This window comes from Choloepus didactylus, chromosome 18 (genome assembly GCF_015220235.1).
Source record: "Choloepus didactylus isolate mChoDid1 chromosome 18, mChoDid1.pri, whole genome shotgun sequence".
NCBI classification, from domain to species: domain Eukaryota; kingdom Metazoa; phylum Chordata; class Mammalia; order Pilosa; family Megalonychidae; genus Choloepus; species Choloepus didactylus.
The window spans coordinates 20599684-20621133 of record NC_051324.1 but is presented as its reverse complement, the minus strand read 5'-3'; the positions used below and the strand labels follow the sequence as shown (position 1 = coordinate 20621133).

The window sequence follows — 21450 nt, the reverse complement described above, 5'->3', positions numbered from 1 at the left end:
ACTCAGAGGCAGCCTGGGGGTCCTTACCCAGACCCACGGTCCTATCCCAGAGCCTCTGGATGAACCAGATGAGCCAGGGTGTAGGTCCCTGTCCCGCCCCCTCGCGCTCCCCAGCCTGCTGGCCCCTCCTGACAGCTCTAGCAATGAGCCGAAAGAGCTTGGCTGGGAATTTCCAGGAGCCTCCAGCGCCCCCAGCACACCCCCTCCCCCCAGCCATGATGAAGACCCCTACCCCTCCAGCTCCTTGGCTCCCACCCACTTAGGTGCATGCCTCAGGCAGGTGTTGGGGACCAGGAAAGGGAGGGGCCAAGAGGAGCAGACCCTGCTGAGGGGGAGAAAAGGCCTGCTGCCCTTACCCACCTGGAGTGCCACTCTTCCCCCAAAAGATGGCTCCACTTATGGCTCCGGATGGAGGGCTCCATAACCCCTCTGGTGCTAGAGGTCACTGGCTTTCTGGACTTCAGGGCCTGTTGTCATATGGAACTGGACGTCAGAGGACCCAGCCCTCCCTGTCTGGCCCAGCTCATGGCCTTAGAAATGGACAAGCTGTTAGGGCAGAGCAGACTGGTGGCCCACAGCAGCCCAAAGAAGCCAGGGGACACCAGCACTCTGGGCCAGAAAACCGATCACTTTTATAAGCCCCTCGGGGTGACCTCCTCCCCCCAACCTTTTTGTCATCCTGTTGCCTGGAGCTAACAGTATTCCCTCTGCTGGTGACCCCACTTGAAAGTGCACCCGAGGCCCTGGGTCAGCCCTCACACATTCCCATGTCCTTCCCAGGGTTGCCAGACCAGAGGGAACTGCACTGCCAAAATGATGGCCTTGCCGCAGGAGGGGGCAATATGTGCGGTAGGAAGAGCAAGCAGCACTGGTGGGGTGCAGCGAACCCCATCTCAGCTAACCCTCACAACCCTAGACAGTCAGGCTTCCTTCTTTAGGGAACCCGGATTCATATGTTGAGTTTTTTTTTTGGTTGCCCAGACCACAGATCCTCTCTTGCATGCTCCAGCAGAATTTGGGGGGACCTCTGTTGCATGCAGGGAGGAGAGTTTCTATTCAACCTTAAGCTACTGTGATAACTCTCAGTGGTTCTGGCTCAGAGTCCCAGGGTCAGGGGCTTCTGTGTCCCCACTGCTGACACTGAGGGGGTTGGGGAAATGACCAGCACTCCCTGGAGTAACCGGCAGATGGAGCCACTATCTCACACTTGAAAGAGGCTGTGGGCAATGGGGAAGGGGACTGGGTCTGGCCATTCCCGGAGGCTGGTCCTTTTTCAGAGACCAGGATTCCACGACATTCCTAGCCGCCACTCCCTTTCCCAAGAGTAACCCCCAATCCAGTCCCACCCCAGGAAGAGAAGCTGAGTCAGTTCCCTTCTCCTGTCTGGGCCTGGAGTCAGGCAGGTGCTGTCAGTGACTTAGAAAAAGGCGAGACTTAGGCCACCTCTGCCGCCTGACCTTTCTCTACCACTCATGCCCACGGCAGCTGGCAGGCCCAGGTTTGCTGGCAGAGATCTGGCCCCTGACCTGGTTCTTCCCCTTCCAGTTCCCTTCCCTGAAACATCAGCTTTATGGGCTCTCTGAGTGACTTGTAACTACAGCCCCAGAAGAACACCCCCGCTTCAGGAAGCCTCTCACCCTTCTGTGTCCAGACCCTGGGGCAACCTGCTTCTACTTGTCCCACTGCAACTTTCTCAGGTTCAGGGATCTCAGACTCCAGAACAGGCCCCCAGACGGGGGTGGCACATGCTAGGGAAGCAGCCCTTAAGTCGCTTGGCCACCTGGAACCTGCATCCTTACCTGCTAAAATGTGGCTAGTTCTCCACTTACTTACTCCATTGGGCTGTTAAGAGATGAAACAAGATAATATTTGTAAAAATGGTTTGAGGAAGTATAAAGTGTTGCAAAAGTGTAAGGAAGACCAGAACTGCAGTTTTCAGGGCTTGTTTCCGGTGTTGGGATCAGAACAGAAGGTTCCAAATTCATTTTCTACAATTGACCAGCATGAAGGTTGTTTGAGGGCTGTGCCCAGACACCTACTGGTGAGGCTGGGCGACCCCCATGGCTTGCTGCTGGAGGTCTTTCTCTAAAGATCTCTGCCTTTTGCAATAAAATGACCCAGATGCTGCTGGCTGGCAGCTCCATCTCAGGTTTCAGTGCAGGTTTATTTCAGTTTTATATCTTATTCCAGGCAAGTGCTTATTACATGGATAGTATTCATGTCTCAATACCTAAAGTCTTGGAGCATGAACAGCCACTAGAATACAGTTCAATAGTAAAAATACAATATGTACAAAATTAGGGTTTTTGTAGATTTCTTTTTTCCCACACAGCAGATGTATCCAAACACATAAAAATCTCTACAGTCTGGGGTCGCTACGATTTATATTTCAGGAAACGGAGACACAGTGACCGAGTCCTCACTGTAAACAAGGGCCACCTCTTTGGGGAGTAGGGGGTGGGACCCTGGGATGGGGGGAGAAGAGGCTGTTCCTGGAGAGAGCAGGGGTTGTGGTGACCCCTAAACCACCCTCCAGGCATTCCCTGCCCTTCTTTGGCCCCCCAAGGAACCAACTCCCCCTCTCCCCCGAGGTAAAGACTCCCAGCCAGTGAGCCACTCTTAACATCAAGAAGTAAAACACGCATGAGAGGTAAATGTGTGTCTGTGTGCGTCCCCCAGGCTGGAAGGGCAAGGGCAAGAGGGGCGGGCGGCCCCACAGGGTGAGGACAGACTGGTCCTGGCGGCTCTCAGAGGGGAGATGCCTGTTCGGGGATACAGCGTCACAGCGTTCACAAACAACAAAACAGCAACAACACCCATCTTCACCAATCTGGACATAGTCATTCGGCACTAGATTCAGGGACCCCACCATTTGGGGGGCCGGGCAGGGGAGGGGGACGGAGGGCAGATGAGGTATCTGTGCAGGCCCAAGGGACAGCTGGCTGGCAGACAGCTTCAGCTCTGGAACTGGCCTCAGGGTGCAGGGAGGGGGAGCAGGGCTGAGAGAGGGAGTCGGCGGTGCTGCTCCCACTGCTCTCCTAGTCAGTCCTCAAACCAGAACAGCAAAAGCCGCTCCCCGAGCAACCAGGCCGGTGGGGGTGGCTGCAACGGCAGGGAGGTGGCCGGCGCGGGAGGTGGGACTGTCCCCTGGCGTGGGCCTGGGGCCTCCAGGGGCCTTCCCGACACCGCTAGCGGGGGAGACCCAGTAAGAGTCCCTCCTCCCCCAACTACCAGGAAAGCCAAATGAGAAGTACAAGACAGCCCCCCTGAAGGTCTCCGGGACCAGGGAGGAACTGAAAAGGCATTCTTAGCTGTCTGTGGAGCCTTTAATTTCAAGGAAGAATCTATCTGAGACTTTTGCTGGCCGCCTCAGTGCCCTGCAGGACCCTCCAGAGGATCCAGGACCCTAAACTCTCCCTCCCTGTACCCCTCACCTGCCCTGCCCTCCCCTCACCCCAACAACACAAACTTCACACCTATGGACACCTGCTTCCGCCCCCCACACTGAAAGGCCATTGGTGAGTGTGTGTCCAGGTAGGGAGCTGAGTGTGCACACGTGTGTAACTGAGTGTGTCTGACACAAGGCCACTTGTAATAAATACCCACATAAAAAGAGAAGCAAAAGCCGTCTGCCAAGGCAGAAGCAGGGAAAGCAGCACTTCTACACACAGCAGCCCCAACTCCCCCACCCAGGCTCAGCCCTGCCCCAGGCCTTGCCCCGCCCTCAGAGGGAAGAATTGCCCAGCAGCCCCCGCAGGCCCACTGGAGAAAGGGGCTGGGGAAGGAAGAGATGAAGACACAGGCAGCAGCCCTCCTCCCAAGTCATTCATGGCCCAGCTTTGGTGGCCCGACTCCCTTGTCCACTCGCTCCCAGGGCCTGTTTGGGAAGGGTATGGGGTTTTGGCCAAGCCCCTGTACCTTAAATTCCTGACTCTTCAGCAGGGCAGCTTTGAGGCTCCTAGAACCGAGACCGGAGCTGGTCCATGTCTCCCAAGCTGCAGAGGCCCTCAAACCCACAGACACCCGGGCCCACCCACTTCTTGGGAGTGCACAGGGCTGAGCAGAGGCCAGGGAACCAGGGGAGTGAATGCCAGGCTGCAAACCCCCACCCCCTTCTGGTAGCTGAGGGCCAAGCCCAGGGAAGGGGACCCAGGCCAGAGTGGGTCCTCAGTCCAGAGCCGGGCTCTGGGGGAGGGGAAAGCAAGGAGGGGGCAGGACAGCCAAGCTTCTCCTTCCCCACTCCCACCCCACCCCACCCTCCTGAGGTCAAGAATGGCAGGGGGTGAGGGCATGTCCAATGAGCCCCTCAGGAAGCTTGGCAACGGCTTGGGTTGGATTTATTGTTGGTAGAAAATCGCTTTAGTTTCTGCTGTAATCAATCAGTGACTACAACTGGGTCAGAGAGCCCCAGGCTGGGAGCAACCCACCTCTCTGGGTGGGACCCCAGGCAGCCACTTTCTAGGACCTGTCACTTGTGCTCAGAGCAGGGCCCCTCACCACCCCCAATGCCCAGCCCTCTGGGCCAAATAGCTTCACTTCTGCTTCCTGTTTCCCCTCCAAAGGCCTGGGAAGAGGAGGCCGAGGCTCCAGGGGGCAGGCCAGGGGCACTCAACCACCTCACCAGACAGAGCAATAGCAGCAGCAGCACAGGCAGGTAGGCAAGGGAGAAGACAGAGGACATGACATCCACATCGCACTGATTTAGCGGGACAGGCTGGGGAGGCATGAACGGAACTGGAGCTGGCACCGGGCCTGACAGGCGGAACGCTCACCAGAGGGTCTCTCATCAGTCCTTGTATCAAGTCCTCGTGCGGCGGGGAACCCTGTGCCCTGCGCCCCTCCCTGGGGCGGCCCCTCCCTCCCCTGGCTCAGAGTCTGCACCCCCTTCCCCTAGGAGGCCTGGGGGTGTGTGGGTGGGGTGGGCCTGGGCCTGGCTGGAATGTGTGGAGCTGGTGGGTGGGTGAGTGGGGGACAGGCCCCCTCCCTGCCCCCACTGGGGGCCTCGTCCTCAGGCCAGCTTGAGCGTGCTGACCGGGAAGGAGGGCATGGTGACCATGGTCACGGGGTTGAGCACTGTCTGGCCCACCAGCTGGGGATGGTGCACCACCTGGGCTCCCACGGCTGGCTTTGCCATGACGGTGGCTGGGGGCCCCAGGCCGGTCGTGCCATTCACTTGCTGGTGCGAGAGGGTGTGGGCGATGTGGCTCACTGCCACGGGCTGGCTCACCGCTACGGGCTGCGGGTACAGGGGCAGCTGGGAGCCCAGGTGGGCCACATGGTTGAGGGTGGCAGGGTGCACCGTGATGTGGCCGATGGGGGGGGTGGCAGGGGCCAGCTGCACAGCAGGGCTGGGGGCCGAGGGGGCGATGTGGGCGATGTGCTTGCCGCCTGGCCCCTGCAGGACGTGGTTCACGGTCTGGATGACTGAGGCATGGGTGGTAGCCGTGTGGGCAATGACTGTGGAGGCGCCCCCAGCCGTGGCCACCAGGTGGGCCGGAGCCGGCACCAGCGTCTGGGTAGGGGCAGCTGGAGGGGGAGGGGGGGTGGGCAGAGGCGTCTTCTGCTGTGGCGGCTGCTGCTGCACGGGCAGGTGGGCAGGAGACAGGGCCACCGGGTGGGAGTGAGGGTGTGGGTGGGGTGGTGGGGGCGCAGGGGCAGTGCTGGGGGGTGGCAGGGTGGACTTCAGCAGCTCTGGTTGGGGCCGATGGCTCAGCTTAGGTGGGCCCAGGCTCGCCCGGTCCTCCTCCATATCCTCGTCTATGTTGTCCTCACCCTCTGTGGTGGGGGGAAGACACGGGGACAGGGAATGGGTCAGAGGGTCTAGAAAACAAGGGGCTGGAGGCACAGCTGCCCTGGGGGTCTGGGAATATTTTTACAACAGCCAAAAGCTGGGCCGGAGAGGCTGGAATGCAAGGTACAGGAGCAACTCCCAAGAGGGTGGCAGGGTTCAGCCTGCGGTGGGCCACGCAGGGGCTCGGGGCTCACCAGAGGCAGTGGAGGTGGAGGCCTGGTCGTCCTCAGGCTGGCCCGTCTGCCGGAGCACGCGGTCAATCTCCAGCATGTCCATCCACTGGCTCAGCTCATGCTTGAGCTCTGCCAGCCGCTGCTGTGTGGCAATCTTCTCCCGTGCCAATCGCTCCATCTCATGTTCATATTCCTTCTCTTTCCTCTTCAGGGACTGGGGGACAGGGCAAGGGACCGTGAGGACACCCTGAGCAGCAGCCACAGGTTCCACAGTATCTCAAATGTCTCCCACAGCCACCTTCACCTTCAGATCACCCCACCCACAGACAGGCCTGCAGCGAGCAAGACACAGGCCGACTGGGGCCGGCAGAGGCCACACCTGCCTCCTGGCCCAGGACTGCGCCCCTTGAGGCCCAATACCCTGGAGACTGTGGGTAGGTGCCATGGAAGAAAGCTGAGACCCAAGTATGGGGGCCGCCCCCACCCCCCACATCAACTCTGTCCTGAGGGGCTTTGTCACCTCTTGCCCCGTCCACTCTCTTTGAAGCCTCTGCCTTCACTCTGCCGAGGACAGAAAAGGTGACAGACTTCTCAGGTCACATCCAGGCACCTGCTCAGTCTCCAATGCCACAAGCTACCCTCCTTGGAACCCATTCTCTAAAGAACCCCAAATGACTCTGTTCTTCTTTCCACTTAATCATTCACTTGTGTCTTTGCTAATATCACTGTCCTTGGAAATGACCCACTAGACTTTATGACAACCACTCACCTACCCACCATTTCATCTCCATGACCCACCATCTATCTATCTCCCAGCAGCTGCCTGGCTCCTCGCTGAGCTCCTGGGCTCTCCCCCATGCTGCTCCCCTCCCCTCACCAGCAAGCTGGCTGTTGAAAATCCCCAAGCCACAGAATGTGCCCCCCCACACACACACACCAGTCCCCAAGTGGCACTGACCCATTAGCACCCATGGACTCTGAGCACCATGATGCTGAGGCCACCAACTTCCCCAAGTCACATGGAAGAAGCTCCCTCACCCACGTTGCCATCCTTGCCCCCCTACTCCTCCAGGCCCACAGATGACCACAGGGTGGCCCTCCATGGCTCCTTGTGCAGATGCTCCTGCCAGGCCTTGCAGCCTGTGGCATTGCTCCCTACCACAGGGATCTCTAGTGTTCCCTCACAGCTCCAAACGACCAGCTCACATCCCATTTCTCAGCTCTTCCATACCCAACACCCTTCCTGTGCCTCAAATTCTGACATGTTATTAAACCAACTCTCCTCAGTTTCATAGAACTTCCTGTTGTCGCCTCTCCTAGGCCCAGGCTCGTCATGACAATGGATGTGGACAATCCTGCCCTTGCTGTCGGGCTGTCCACCTCCCGGATCTCTCTCCTGACCTGCACCTGAGCCCTGGGCGTCCGAGGCCTGCAAGCCACTTACAGGCACAGAGCTCATGGGCTCTTCACAGGCCAAACTCACAGCTTGTCTTAGCTTTCCTCAGAACCATCTGCCACGACCCACAGCCACCCTTCTCAGCCCTCTTGGTTCTACCTGCTCATGCTCCAAGCCTACATCTGAGAGCCCCACCTTCTCTACAGACCTTCCCCACCCACGCCCTAACCATGTGCATCCTCTTGCATTAGTGCCCTTCCAGTCCCTGCACTTCACAGCTGGACATTTAACCAGAGACCGTTAAGTAAAACTTAATCAGACATTGTCCCCTATGACGATTTAAATAGTTCACACGTCCATGTTTTGTCTTTCCACCCCAATGCACAACACTGTCTCTGTCCAACCCTGTTGGGGAAGGCAAGGATTGTTCCATTGTTGCTTCATGTCCCCTGATCCTACCAGTGACCAGGATGGAGCGCTGCACAATGCGCTTACTCAGCCCTGGCGGAAGGAATCCGTGTTCCCAGATGACTGCGAGGAGGCCACTTCCTGGTGAGCCTGTTGGTCCCACCTCTATCCTGTCTCTCCCTTCGTCTCACAGGAACCCCTATTATACTTGGGTTTCCCGATTCCATTTTCCTAGGGGCAGTTTTGCCAGCAGCTGTTCCTGTTCGTTCTGCCCCTTCTGGGCACAGCACCGTCTTCAACTTCACCCACCAACTAGGTTTGACTTCCTTCTGCAGCAACAAACTCCTTACATTTCTGACCTTACCTGGGACAGACCCTCAAACCATCAGTGACACATAACCCAGAGACAGCTGTGATCTGCACTGGCCTAAAACCTGGTAGCTTCATACCTGTTGCCAACTCCAAGCCACACGGCCCCCTCGATCATCCTTTGAGCTTAACCTACTTCTCCTCACGTCTCTGACACGAAGGCAGAGTACACCCACACCCACACCCTCACACCAGCTGCTCATCTGGCTCTAACCCTGACAGGCCAGGGCTGGGTATGACATCCAGGTAGGGCCACATCAATAACCAGCCTGTGGTGAGGCAGCCCTCACCTGAACTTGGCTGCTGGGGGCTGGGAGTGGCTGTCCTGAACTCCATCCACCTGCACGGAGGCTACACTTCTGGGTGAGGGAGAGAAAACATCAAATCTTTTCTCACCCAGCCCAGTTCTCCTTAGTCCTAGAAATTCCTGGGAAAATTTTCTTGGGTCTAACTTTAGTCTGCAATGGTGGCTGGGGGCTACTGCATTCCTCCAGCGTGCTGCTCTGAGAACTCAACCAAAGCCTTTGGTCTACACGGCCCTAAGTGGTCTCTCCAGAACCACCTTTCCACTCTCACCTGGCACCCAGCTGCCACCCATCTCTGTGTTATGACAGCTTGCTGACCATCTTTTACTTCCAGAAGTGTACCTTGTTCCCTCTTGCTGGAGAAACTTTGGCCGGTGCTGGGTTCTCTGTCCTCCACTTGGACTAGTTCACCCCAATCCATCCTTTCCGTCTCAGCTCAGATGGCTTTTTCAAGCAAACACTGCCCTGACTCCCCAGAACAGATCCTGCCTTGCAGATGATGTTCTGATGGCCCAGTCCTCTGTGTGGCTACCTGTTTGTCTGCCACAAGATCACCCCTTCATGCACAGGGCCTGGCTAAAAGTACCTGAATGAATAAAGGAATGAGTGAAGTGGGGGGTTTATAAAGAGCACTGTGAATTTTCTATTCTGATTGTTTCCACGGCCAACACATACAGAACTTGTATCTTAGGGACAGCCTGGGGACTACGCCACTTCCTACTGAGCCCAGGCCCAGGCTCCGAGAAGCTTGTTCGACTGGTTCCATCTATGTCTCTGTTTCTGAATTATTTTCAAATGCCCACATTAAAGAGAACTCCTTCTCCTCAAATACGTATTTTTAGAGAAGTTCGCCAGTTCATCTTTCCCACCTCCGAATTATAATGGCTATCAAATTCATGTTTATAAAGCACCTAATATATTTACATAAACAATCTCATTTAATTTTCCTAACATTCCAATACCAAAGATACTATTTTATTCCCTTTTTAGCCTCATCGTAAGGAAGAGGAAAGCGATATTCAGAGACGTCACAGTATTTTGCGTGAAGAAAACTGAACTACCCAAGTTTAAATTCTGCAAATACATTCCAGAAAAGAGCCTTCCCGGCCTCACGCAGCCCTCCGAAGACCTCCAAAACCCCCGCCCCGCCTCAGGGCCGCCCGGGCCCCGCGGGGCCCCGCGAAGCCCCGCCTCCTCCCGGAGCACGCGCGCACCCACGCGGACCCAGCTTTGCTGCGTCACTCCCCGCCCGCCGCACCCTCCCTTCGCGCGCTCAGGAGCCTCCGCCCCCCACCCGGCCAAGCCAATCCGCAAGCCCGGCCCCGCCCCTCCTGGGTGCCGGGAAACTATCTGGAGGCGCGGGAGCCCCTCCCCCTCGCCAGGGCGGGCGGAAGGGCGCGCTTCGCGGAAAAGGGCAGGGATCGCCGGCTGGGAGCCGTCGCTGAGCTGCGCCTCCGCCTCCCACCCAGTCAGGCTCGGGTTACCTCAGGGCTGTGACTGCCGCCGGGCCCGGGGGAAAAAGCGGCGCCTCGCCGCCAACTTCCAGCCCCATCGACTCTTCCTTGTCATGCTTTCCCCCAAAGCTCCCATGTGGGAAGCAAGGAGACCCCGGCGGTCACCCCGCCCTCGCCCAGCGCAGGCAGGGAGACCCAAGCCCCTCCCATTTTTCAACGGCTCCCTGTCTCCGCCCGCCCCATCCCCCACAGCCTCTTACCGGCCCGCGGAGCCCTCCGCCGGTTTCCAGGGAAACCGAAACTCGGGGCCGTCATGGCAACGATCTTATCTAGCAGTCGCCCCCACCCCCAATACTGCAGAGAGGAGCCAATGCCCGAAGGGAGAGGACACCAAGCCAGGAGGGCCCCTTAAAATAAAATGGGATGAGCTTGTTTTAACGCAGGCGGCAGGAAAGCGTCATATAAGGTTCAGTGACCCAGCTCTTTGTCACCCAGCCGTCTAGACCGCCGCATCCCTCCATCTCGGTTTAAACATAACCCCCATCACGTCGCGGAACCTCAACGCTCCCAAAAGGAGGATCTCAAAACCTCCTGGGAGTCAAAGGGGGCTTCACCAGGGCCAAGGTGTGGGCCGGAACCACGCCCGGGGGGGGTCCCCCCCAGGGGTCACCGCCGCCACCGCCACCGCCTCAACTAACAGCACTCGGCACAACCCGGGTTCCCGCGCGGGGTTGCGGGCGGGGTGTCGGGCCGGGCCCGCTGCGCGCACTCTCACCCGGCGGGTGCACTGGCACGCGTAAAGCGGGGGCTAAGCACCGGGTTTGACACTGAGCGAGCCTGCTGCGCGCGCCCTCCTCGGGTGCCGGGGGACGCCGAGACTGCGGGGGCCGCGCAGATGCCGGGGGCTCCGCGGGGCAGGGGGAGAGGCAGCCCGCGCCGCCGCTCTCCCCTGCGCACGCGCGCACGCCGGCGCCGCGCGCGCCCTTCCACCCCCTCCCGGGCAGGGAGCCCCGCTGACGTCAGGCGGGCCATGTGCTCAGCGCCCGCGTGGAGGCGGGCGGGGGAGCCCGGCGAGGGGGCGAGGGAGCGAGGGAGCGGGAGGGCGGGGCGGGGACGCGGCCCGGGGATGGAGGAGGGGAAGGGAGGGAGCTGGAGCTGCGGCCGCCGCCGCCCGCCCTTCTCCCGGCCCTGCTTCCCAGCCCATACCTGAATGTACCGCAGCGCCGTCCGCAACACGCTCAGATTCGACGTCTTTTTGTCGTCCACGTTGGGGATGTTGCGCTTCAGGGTCTCAAAACATTCCTTCAGATGGGCCCTCCTGGGGAGAGGGAAGGAGCGTGGGTCAGCCTGCGCCCCAGAGGGCCGGGGCTGGGGGGCGGAGAGGGAAAGGCCCCGGGGAGCTGTGGGGGACCAAGGATGGGGCAAGGCCCAGGACGGGCGGGACAGGCCCAGAGTCACACACGCACGCACACACACACCTGTTCTTCTCCAATTTGTTGTGGACTTCTCTGGTTCCGATCCTGAAACCCAGACAGACAGGAGGCTCAGGGAGGAGGGCCCGATTAGATGGCCTTCCTGCCCTCTGCCCCCACCCCACAAATGCCACAGGCTTTGTCCCCAACCTCTCTCTATAAAAGAAACAATGGGAGATGTCTGCCAGCCCCATCCCGCGTACACCCCCTGGAGGGCACGTCTAAATTGGTAATCCACAACCCGGTAACTGCCCATCCCACCAGTCCACCCTGAGGATAAGGAGACAGAAGGGCTCCTGGGACCCAGAGAAGCAGCCAGTTGACCCCAGCCCTCACCCAGGAGGCCCATAGTCCAACACTCTGTCCAAAAGCCTGGAAATGCCATAAGCCCCAGCCTTGGAGGAGGTCAGAGAACACAGAAGCCTGAGAACGACAGAGGGCAATGCTATTCCCGGGGTGGGGATGGGCACAGCAGGAACAGGTCCAAATACAGGCATTCCCTTCTAGGTGGGGGAGGGAGGGCATGCCTCTGAGTAAGCTAGCCTGGAGGGTACCTTCTCTTGCACGCACAGCCCAGGGTGGACAGTTTTCTCCATCCCACCAGCCCCCACTCTGCCCCACCTCACTCACCCCCCAGGCCTCTTCTTCTGTTCGCTGGATTTGACTTCTTCAGCTGGTGCCAACTTCAAGGTCCCAAGTGTGGGTGGGGGTGCCTGCTGGGGGGCCAGCTGGGGCTGGACTCCAAGATGGGGAGCTATGGTCAGGATGGGCGTGGGGAGGGGCTGCAAGGGTTTGGGGCTGCCAGTGGGTGGGACAGCGGTCTTCGGGTCTGGCAGCAAGGAAGCAGGGGTGGGCACCTGTGGCCTGGTAGTCAGGGGGGCAGTCTCCTTAATGCTGAGTCCAGGGGTGCTGACCAGTGCTGGCTGGCGAGGCGCCAGGGGCAGAGGCTGGGCCGTGGGGGGCAGCGGTGGGGGTGGGGGCAGCGGCTGTGGGGAGTTGGTCACGACAGGAATGGGGATGACAGTCAGTGGGGTGGGAGGGGTGGCAAGTGGGGGTGGGGGTGCCGGCGGGGGTGCCGGGGGAGACAGAGGCAGGGGTGGGGCCTCAACGCGGGGCTCCTCCACGGGCAGGGAATGGGCCAGCCTGGCTAGGCTGCTGGCCTTCTTCTGCTCCTGCTCCCGCTCCCGCTCCAAGCGCAGCCGCTCCTGCTCCTCTATGCAGAGAGAATACAAGGGGTTTCTCAGCAGGGGCAACAGTCCCGGGCCCCAGCCTATCTCAGACAAGGGCCCAGTAACCATCCCTGGCCCGAGACTCCACAAAATACCCATCTCCATCCACTGGGCTAAGCACTGGGGACACGGAGTAACATTAAATTCACAGCCTGGGGGGTGGGGGTGGGGGCAAGTAACCGGGTAACAACCCCGGCTGTGTTTGGGGCAGGACAAGGGCTGTGAGGACAGAGCAGGAGGCGTCAGGAAGTTCCGGGCCTGGCAACCCAATGGCTGAGGAGTTAGGCCAATGATGAACAGGACAGGTTGGGAGCAACAGGGCTGCAAGGGGACTGGGGTGACAGAGGAGGCTGGTGAGGTAGGCAGAGGCCAGTGTACAAAGGACCTCACAGGCCACCATAAGAGAACGGGGAAGGGGATGTCAGAGCCTCTGGCTGCTGAGTGGACTCGGGAGGCATATTCTTTTTTTTTTACTTTCTATTTTTATTTTTTTACTTTTTCCTTTTTATTTTGAAATCATTTTAAATTTCTAGGAAAGTTGCAAAATAATACAGAAACAATAAGTAGAACTCTGACGTACCCACCCCCCCACCCAGATACCCAGATTTATCAACTAGTAGCTTTGCCACACTTGTTACATCATTTTATCTACCTGTTTGTCTATTTTCTAAACATCTGAGAGTAGGTTGCATACACTGTGTTCCTCTAACACTTAACACTTCCAGGTACATTCCCCTTTCAATGTTTATTTACCAAGCACCTTCTACAGGGCAGGCAGTACCTTCATTTCACATGTGAGATAAATGAAGCTCAGAGAGACGAAGTGATTTGTTAAGGGTCACGCAGCAAGTCACAGGTAAAGGTGGGGCCAGACCCAGCCAGGTCCCCCGAAACCTGCCCTCACTGTGCCAACATGCTCACCAGGTGTCTTCTCACATACATTCACACTGCTCCCCTGGATTCTCACAAGAGCCCCATGCCCCAGCATGGCAGGAATATCACCTTCATTTCACAGGTGAGAAAACCAGGTCTATGATCCTGACTCCCAGGCTAGGCTGCGATGCCTCTGGTTTCCTTGGGGACCATACAACAAACACACTTGGTCCTTCTCTGCCCCATCATGTGCCAGGATTCATTTCTCCCAAATCTCCCTTGCTCACCCACCAACACTACAAACTAGAAAGAGGCAGACAGAAAGGAAAGCTGGGCTTTTTCACAGGGGCTGAGCGCAGACACCTTGCACCTCATCAATTCAGCAGGCAGGCCTACCCAGGCGCTGGCTGTGTGTGCCCCTCCTGAGCCACAGGCTCCTCCCCATCTCCAGGAAGCTTGGCCCTGCCTGGTCCTCTCCCAGGCCCCACCATTCCAGTTCCCTGGCTACAGGGCTAGGCAAGGGCCCTGGGGAATGGCTGTAGCCCCCAGGCCAGGGAGCCAGCTGGACAACCAGCCCTCCCCTCCTGCCCTGGTACACCCCATGGCTGACTAACAGAGCTGACACCACTGGCTGGTGGACACGCCACCCCACATGGGGCGGGGCCAGGAGAATCGAGTTGGCCAAGTCTGCCCTAGGGAGGAGGGCATAGACCCCCCACGTCTCCTTCTGGTTCTGTGGCTCTGGAAAACCTGAGGCCTCAGGGCCCTTTGGCCAATCAGCAACTTCAGTCTGAGCCAGGCATGCTCCTCACCCCTCCCTCCTTGGGCAGAGGAGAAGAGGCCAAGGAGGAAGTGGAGGGAGGAGCCCTGTAAGAGGGGAAGCACTCAGTGGTTTCCCAGCAGCACAGAGTCCAGGGCCTAGACGGGGTCAGTATGGGCCTCTTCCGGAAGAGGAGATGCCAGGTCCACGCCAGGGAGGAGGCTTTGCTCTCCCAGGACTCTCCCTGCCAGCACTGGCTCATGTTACAGCCCCAGAGAAAACCAGCTCTCTGAGCTCCAGTGTCCCACGAACCACACTGGGGAAAGCAGCCTACAGAGTTCCAGCCTGGGAGGTGTTCTCAGGCCCAGCCTGGACCATCCCCATCTGCTCTCCTCCCTGCTCCCCCACCTACACAAGCTCCCCAGCAAAGCCTCTGCCTCCATTCCCTTGACTTATCCAGGACCTGAACACCTGGAGCAGGTGTTAGACTCTCCCACAGACAGGAGGACAGACAGGGCCCCAGACCCCAAGGACAGGAGCCCTGAGATCCCAGATGGAAGGCAAACCCCATATGCCCCATATTCTAAAGCAACTCCAAAGCTCATCCGGGAGACGGCAGCCTCCTTCTCACCTACTCACTCCCTTCCACAGCCAAGCAGGTATGCCTCTCAGGTACCAGGGAGGACCCAGGTAGATGGCAAAGCTCTATCACACCTGAAAAAGCTTGCCTGGTGATTTAGAAAGGGGGGGGGGGGATGCCCCAGGCCTCAGTTTTGACTCATTCCCCAACCAAGCAGCGACCTTCGCCCTGTGCCCTGGGGGGAGGAGGGGAGCAAAGTGGGGGAAGAAGACTGGCATTCATTTGGGGAGATTTGCATTCAGGCTCTTTGAAAAAATGCTCTGCTGCACCTATGCCTGCCGGCCCCACCCCCCACCCCCATGCATGCACCCCTTCCCTGGTCTCTGCTTCCTCTGGGCTGACCCAGGGCCAAGGCTCCAGCCTGCAGTGGAGAGCATGGGCATTGTGGCCCAGGGGCTTGGCAGGCACAGGGCCGGCGGTTCCCCCAAGGTGCATGGGAATTCTTCCCTTCTACAGGCTCAGAGGGAGCCCGGCTCATCACGCATGCCCAGGGAGGGACTTGATCAGGAGCCTTTGGCCACTCCAGGCAGCTCCCTCCAGTCCAGGGAGAAGAGGGTCCCATCCCAGCCACCTCCATGAATGCTGGCAATGACCAGGCCCTGACCCCTGTTGACCAGCAGGATGGACCTGCCAGTTCCTCTCTCCTCCCCCTCACAGGTACACATGTGCACCCACATCCACAGCTTCAGCGGGGGGTGTGGTGCAGGCCAGGAAAGTGACCCTTGGAGGTTAAAAGGGGGAATGGACATGAAGATTCCTGTTCAAGCTGGTCATCTGGTTAACAGCAGAGTCACTTGCCACCCTCTTCTCTCCCATTCTTCCCACCCAAGTCAGAGAACAGAATCCCAAAAAGGAGAAGAAGCTGAATTCTGGAGACTAAACTGCTGAGGCCTGGTCTTGGCATTTGTACATGAGTGTCTGGAGTAGATTTTGACTTTCCTGCACCCACATGCCCCTAAGGTCCCCTCCTCACTACGGAGCAGCTCTGACCCAACAGCAACCCTTGGCCTGTCAGCTCCCTGCCCCCAGTTCTCACCACCCAAGGGCTGGGATGGTTCCTTCACAGCCAGGTACAGATCATCTCTGTCCTCACCGATGAGATCTGGACTGACTTATTTGGGAAAGGGTGGGAGGGATGACAGTGGGGGTCACCTCCCCTTCCCCCTGGCAGCTGCCCATCCTGCCAGTGAAGTGAGGGTGAAGTGAGTGTTCTCTGCGGGCGCCCTCACTTCTAGCGCAAAGGCTGGTACACAGCAGGGACACAATGGGTACTCTTGAATTGCATCGTGTTGACGATGGCAGCAGGTGACTCAGTCTCTCCAAACATTGTGCGCGCTCCTGCCCCCACCGCTGGGTCCGCGTGCAGGGCATTCTCGGTCACCACCAGCACTGCCCACCGCCTGACCCTGCGCTGGACCTCGAAGACGAGGAGGAGGGGCGCGTGGGCGGATGTCCCGGCCCATCAGTTCCCCAAAACCCGAGCTTCGAGGTCTCACGTATCTCGAGTGACTCTTGACCTTGAGAGGCCGGTCGGCCCGAGTAGGCCCGCGGACCCGCAGCTCCCCCGCCCCCCGCCCGCCGCGGCGGCGGCACACGCTGCAGGCGCGCGCGCGCGCGCACACACAACACACACTACTACCTCCTGCATGACTCATCATTGAAGCAACAATAGGCAGAGAAAGGAAAGGAGGACGAAGCACTCACTCCACCACAACCAACCCAGCCGAGGGCTTTTGAGGGGTAGGTGGGGGAAGGAGTCTCCGAGTACTGCACATGCATCATTCCAAGGCTGACGCGCTCGCAATAGTCTGGAAAAAGGAGGTTTTTCCCCCAGCCCCCATTTTTGCAGCACCCTGAAGCTAGGAACCACCAACATGGGCGCGTAGGGATAGGAGGCATTTGAAATCCTCTTGTATTCTAACTCCTGTCGAGGGAGCGCCAAAGTTTGCCCCTTCTCTACGTGGCTCATCCCACAAAGAGGCAGGGAGGCTGCCAAGAGATCCTAGCGAGAACGTTTTGGCGGTCAATGGGAAGATGTGAGCTCTAAATGTCTAGTCGCCCTACGATTCTGAAGGCTTCCCTCGCCCCGGGATCAAAAGCAGGAGGGCGAGAACCGACAGGTGAGCTCTGCTCCGCCTTCGCAGGGCAGACTCTCCCTGGGAGATGCCCAGCGGCCGGAGCCCGGGCCCAACCCGGAGCAGGGCCCTGAGCCAACCCCGCCCAGGCCCCGCCCCCGGCCGAGCGCCAGGCAGCAAGGAGGGGCCGGACCCGACCGTCCCCAGCGGGAGTGTCCCCCGTGCACGTGGTCGGGGGCGGGGCCCGTCCACGTCACCAGCCGGTGTAACCAACGGGCTTGGAACGCAGGCACACGCAACATTCCAGCCAAGAGCGGGTTTGGAAAGCGCAGACACGCCACATTCCACACCGGCTAAAGCGGGGCGCAGCGAGGGGGGCCCGCAGGCAGCCCCCAGCGACCCACGAGCCGTTTCGCAGACAACGAATAAACCGGGCTCCTACCCAAAAGCTAGACGCACGACCCAGCTTAGCTCTGGGAGGCGGGGTCAGGCGGGGCTGGCCAGGATCATAAGACACGCGATGTCATTTCATTCTGCAAAGGCCGCCTCCGCCCCAAGCGGCGCGTAGATCTGCCGGGAGCGCCCCCTGCGCCCTCCCACCGGGGCCAGGGAAGCCGGGGAGCTGCTCCGCGTAATTCCCACCCCTACCCCGTTACACACACGCCCACTCGTATGCACTACACGCACGGCCGTGTACACGTCTGTTCATCCGCTCTCCCCGATGCTCCCATCACATATCCCCCGTGCACACACGCACGCTCACGCGGGTCTGCTACCTCCGCGCAACACCATTCCTCATCCCCCCACCCGCGGCTCACACGTCCTCAGCGCCACCAACGGTGTCGCTGGCCCACGCGAAAAGAGCCCCCCACAGAAGATGCACAAGAGGTGGCAGGCAGCTGGGGGAGCGCCCGTGGGAGCCCGGCCCCTCGCTGCATGTTAATTAATTTATTAATTAATTTGACTACCCACATCACTCCTTCCCGGGCGGCGGCTCTTGCGGGGAGCCGTGCGGTATCCGGCTCAACAGGCCTTCCGGACCGGGGGTCTGCCAGCGGTTTCGCGTGGGTTCGGGGGCCGGGGTCCCTCGCCTCCCCTTTCCCGGTGCCCCCGGGGCCCAGCCCGGCCGCTCACCACGTGCTCTCTGTTGTTGCTGCGCTTGCCATTCTAGGAAGCGGGCCGCCTCCAGTAGCGTCTCTATGCTCATCGCGCCGGGAGCGGCCGGGGGCGCGCCGGGGCCGAGGCTGCGGCCCGCGAGCCGGGCACAGGTCAGGCTGGCGGGCAGGCAGGAGGGAGGGGTCACCTCCGGGGGGCGACAGGACTGGGCGGCGCAGCGCACTCCGCAGGGAGGAACGGGGGAGCACGGAAGAAAAATCAATGTCCCCCAAAAGATTTGCAAAATATAAATTTGCAAATTTTAAAAAAACTGATGCAAAAAAAAAAAAGCGGCACTGCCTTCCTCTTTCCCCTCCCTCTCTTCCTCCCTTTTGATGCCTCCCTCCCCGCGGCCCCCGGGAGTCCCGCCGACAAGAAAGGGCTTTGCAACAAGATGGCGAGGAGGCACCGACACACACAACAAGGGAAGGAGCCGCGCTGCCCCCGGCCGCCGCCCCCGCTACTACACCGGGGCCGCAGCCAAAGCCCGGACCGGAACCCCCGCCCGCCGGGCCGCGGCGTCTCCCGAAGGGAGGGGCGGGGTCCTGAGTGAGTTAGCCACGCCCACTACAGACGGAGCGCGCACACGTGGCCTGCTTGGGGGTGGGGGGAGACAGCGGGGTTCGTGCGCTGTATTTCCGCTTTCCGGTCTCGCCCCGCCCCGATGTGAGCCACAAGTTGAGGGAGGCCTGGGTGTTTGGGTCATTCACGCCGAAATTTGCCCTGCTGGAAGGAAGGAGACTCGCAAATTCAAGGCTTAGATGAACTCAAATAAGGATATTACAGGTCAGGGAAACCTCAGGGTGGCAAAGACCGGCCTGATCCCTGGGTCGCCGCTTTCCACCCACACGTGACCCAAATCCCGCAACCACACGCTTTGTCGCAATTCCCCCGGGATCCGCCCCTGGGCGGAGCCGACCGCAGGAGGCTGCCAGAGAATCGGCGGAGGGAGCGGAGTGATGATCCGATTCCGCGTTTTGCCTCTGTTCCTCCCCCCTCAGTGCGTTCGCATCCTATTAAGCGACGTCACCGGGCCGCAGGCCAATGGGCGGGCAGGACAACACGGCATGGAGCAGCTCCACATGGACACCCCGCGCCGCCAGCCTTCTGTTTAAAGGGCCAGTGCCTGCAGGGTCACATTCGCGGGTGCAAATTGGGGCCACTGTGGGAACGGAGGGTGGGAAGAAGAGAATCCTGCAGTCATATCCTAGCGTACCCTTTACTTTTCACCACCCTCCCTTTAAAACCCAGCCTTTCTCTTTGCTTCCCGCAAACTCTTGTCTTTGTCCACACGTGTCTAATTTGGGTGGAGACTCCGCCTGAGCCACCCCAGAGGACGCCCTTTGCTCTAGGGCCGGGGCGGGGCGGTTACGGGGAAGCGACCACAGCTCAGGCCAAGGGGGCGTGGCCCAAATCGGGAACAACAACGTGGAGGGCGGAAGCCCCGCCCTCCCGGTCCTCCAGCCCTGGGGCCCTGTGCTTGGGACCGCGGGCGGGGCGAGGGAGCCGGCAGGGCAGTCTGGCATCAATCGCGCTTGCGGAGAAGGCGAGGAGCCTTGGCTGGCACGGCCGCCCGCCTCTTCCTGGCACTAATGCTTGGGGACAGCCGAGGTAGAGTCAGAAACTTAAGACTTTTGAGGCCAGCTTGCCCAAATCTTTTCACTTTACAGATGAAGAAACTGAGGCCCAGAAAGGAAGGGTGGGTCTAAAGTCACTCAGTATGGCAGCCCCAGCTCAGAGCAGGGCCAGAGAGGTTGATATGGGTTGGATTTGGAGAAGACTGAGAGCCACTCCTCGCCCAGGTCTATTTGTCCTTGACCCCATGGATGACTCTCTGGAGCCAGTTCTAGGGCAGGGCCCCAAATCAGGAAAAAATAAAGGAGGAATATCAAACCGCCTGCACAGAAGGGTTCCAACATTGTCATTGTGGCAACTCCTTCACATAAAACCCAATCCTACTTCTTTGATGAAGGACCCACAGACTTGTTACTGTTGGTAGTGACAGGCACAGGCTGGCTGAAGGCGCATCTGGGGCCCCCTGGAACATCTCCAGTTCCACTGTCCCAATGCCAGGCCTAGGCGCTCTCATTCCTGGCCCCAGGCAGAATATGGAGAGCAGTGTCCATTCCTTTGCTAAGTCCAAGCAGAGTGAGGCAAGGCTGATGGATTCAGGATTCTGTGACCTGGGCTTCACCATCATACAAAACCAGAAAGCAAACCTTTATGAGGACATTTGAGTGGCAGGTCATCCTGCCAATCCACTCACACTGGGTCCTCAGGGGTCAGTTTCTATTTTGGAGACTAGCTGGAGGGAAGTTAGACACACAGCAAGCTAGAACAAATGCATGCTTGCTGGTTTTGCTCCTTTCTTTTGTAGGTACAGTGCATCCTATGGAAAGGAAACCTACACAGAAGATCCTGGAAATCAGGAATCTAGGGAACGGGAAAAGGGGTTGTCTGCCAGCACCAGTCTAGAGGGGGCTCTGACCTGGCAGATCTAATAACCCAGCAACTGGCAGCTGAGCATGAAGAGGCCATTAACACAAATTGCCCTGGGTGCTACTGACTGCTTATGACAGGTGGAAAGCAAAGGGAGATTTGAGCACATCAGCCTAGTTCTTCCCCCTGGAATGAGTGCCCTTTTCCTGGAAGCGATAGATCTGTGCTGGTCCTGACATCGCCTCTTTTCAACCTATCACCTGCCACTAGTGTGGTTGGGCCTGGGGCACTTGGCATGCCTAGTGGGCCAGGATGCTCCTAGAGCTACACCCAGCTCCCCTTCTGCCTTGCTCAGGTGATCATGGCATTCAGATAGACCTGGAGTCTCTTCTGGAGGCTGAAGCCTTCTCCAGTAGTGGCCTGGCTCTATCCCATTAAGTAGGCACATCTCTGAAAAGTAGGATTCTGAAGCAACATTTTCTTCAGGGATGGGGAGGCTGGAGATAAAAGTGGGGTGAACACAGACTCTAATGCTGGCCTCTCCCTTGTCCCCCAAACTCCATCTGCTCCAGAGCTTAGTAGACATGCCTGCTATTTAAAACAAACAGCCCTACTGGCTTCACATGATCATCTGTTTACTTGGGTCATGTGGGGACAGCAGCCAGGGAGTGTTAGGCAAAAGCAAGAGTTTAAAAAGGACGCTTTTTTTTTTTTTCCCTGGGCCTGTTGTTGCCTGCAAGAGCCTAAAAATGACCAAACCGCATTTCTCACCAACCCAGGTTTCCCACATTTGGGGGATGGACAGTGGGGGTGGGAGCTAAATACTTAAACGGAGGAATAAAAAGGGAGGGGACTGAAAAGGAGAGCTGTTTAACATTTTAGCCCCAGCTTCCTGTTCCAAGGGGGTGGAG

General features: G+C 58.9%; 2 protein-coding genes across 7 annotated transcripts in view; one reads left to right on the top strand and one right to left on the bottom strand.

The window, feature by feature from the left end:
• The window catches only part of SGSM2 (small G protein signaling modulator 2), a 43594-nt gene extending 33983 nt beyond the window's left edge, over window positions 1–9611 (top strand). The window contains exons 24-26 of one of the 5 annotated variants that reach the window (XR_005212562.1): window positions 6176–6398; window positions 7823–7912; window positions 9433–9611. Coding sequence is in view for 1 of the 5 variants with exons in the window: in XM_037808106.1 (XP_037664034.1) it covers window positions 6176–6204 (29 nt within the window). In the remaining 4 variants the exon portion in view is untranslated. Of the gene's footprint in view, window positions 1–6175; window positions 7262–7284; window positions 7796–7822; window positions 9248–9432 lie in introns of those variants that run through there. The other 4 variants (XR_005212563.1, XR_005212561.1, XR_005212564.1 and 1 more) reach the window with 4 other exon arrangements.
• Window positions 4864–18420, bottom strand: MNT (MAX network transcriptional repressor). 2 transcript variants are annotated; one of them, XM_037808115.1, is made up of 6 exons: window positions 18080–18420; window positions 11999–12581; window positions 11375–11416; window positions 11103–11214; window positions 5986–6178; window positions 4864–5775 (listed from the first exon to the last, which is right to left on the bottom strand). In XM_037808115.1, the coding sequence occupies exons 1-6, from the start codon at window positions 18150–18152 to the stop codon at window positions 5009–5011; spliced, it is 1770 nt and encodes a 589-aa protein (XP_037664043.1). In that variant the 5' UTR covers window positions 18153–18420; the 3' UTR covers window positions 4864–5008. The 2 variants fall into 2 exon arrangements, with proteins under 2 accessions (XP_037664043.1, XP_037664042.1); XM_037808114.1 differs by lacking the exon at window positions 18080–18420 and having other exon boundaries at window positions 11999–13138.
• Window positions 18421–21450: the final 3030 nt, after the last annotated feature.

Excerpts from the sequence above, each read along its gene's own strand:
- MNT (XM_037808114.1), bottom strand. The coding sequence starts at position 12,702 with ATGGAGATGGGTATTTTGTGGAGTCTCGGGCCAGGGATGGTTACTGGG. Across the intron at positions 11,215-11,374 it reads AACAAATTGGAGAAGAACAG|GAGGGCCCATCTGAAGGAAT; the intron begins GTGTGTGTGTGC and ends CCCTCTCCCCAG. Across the intron at positions 6,179-11,102 it reads CGGCGCTGCGGTACATTCAG|TCCCTGAAGAGGAAAGAGAA; the intron begins GTATGGGCTGGG and ends CCTGTCCCCCAG.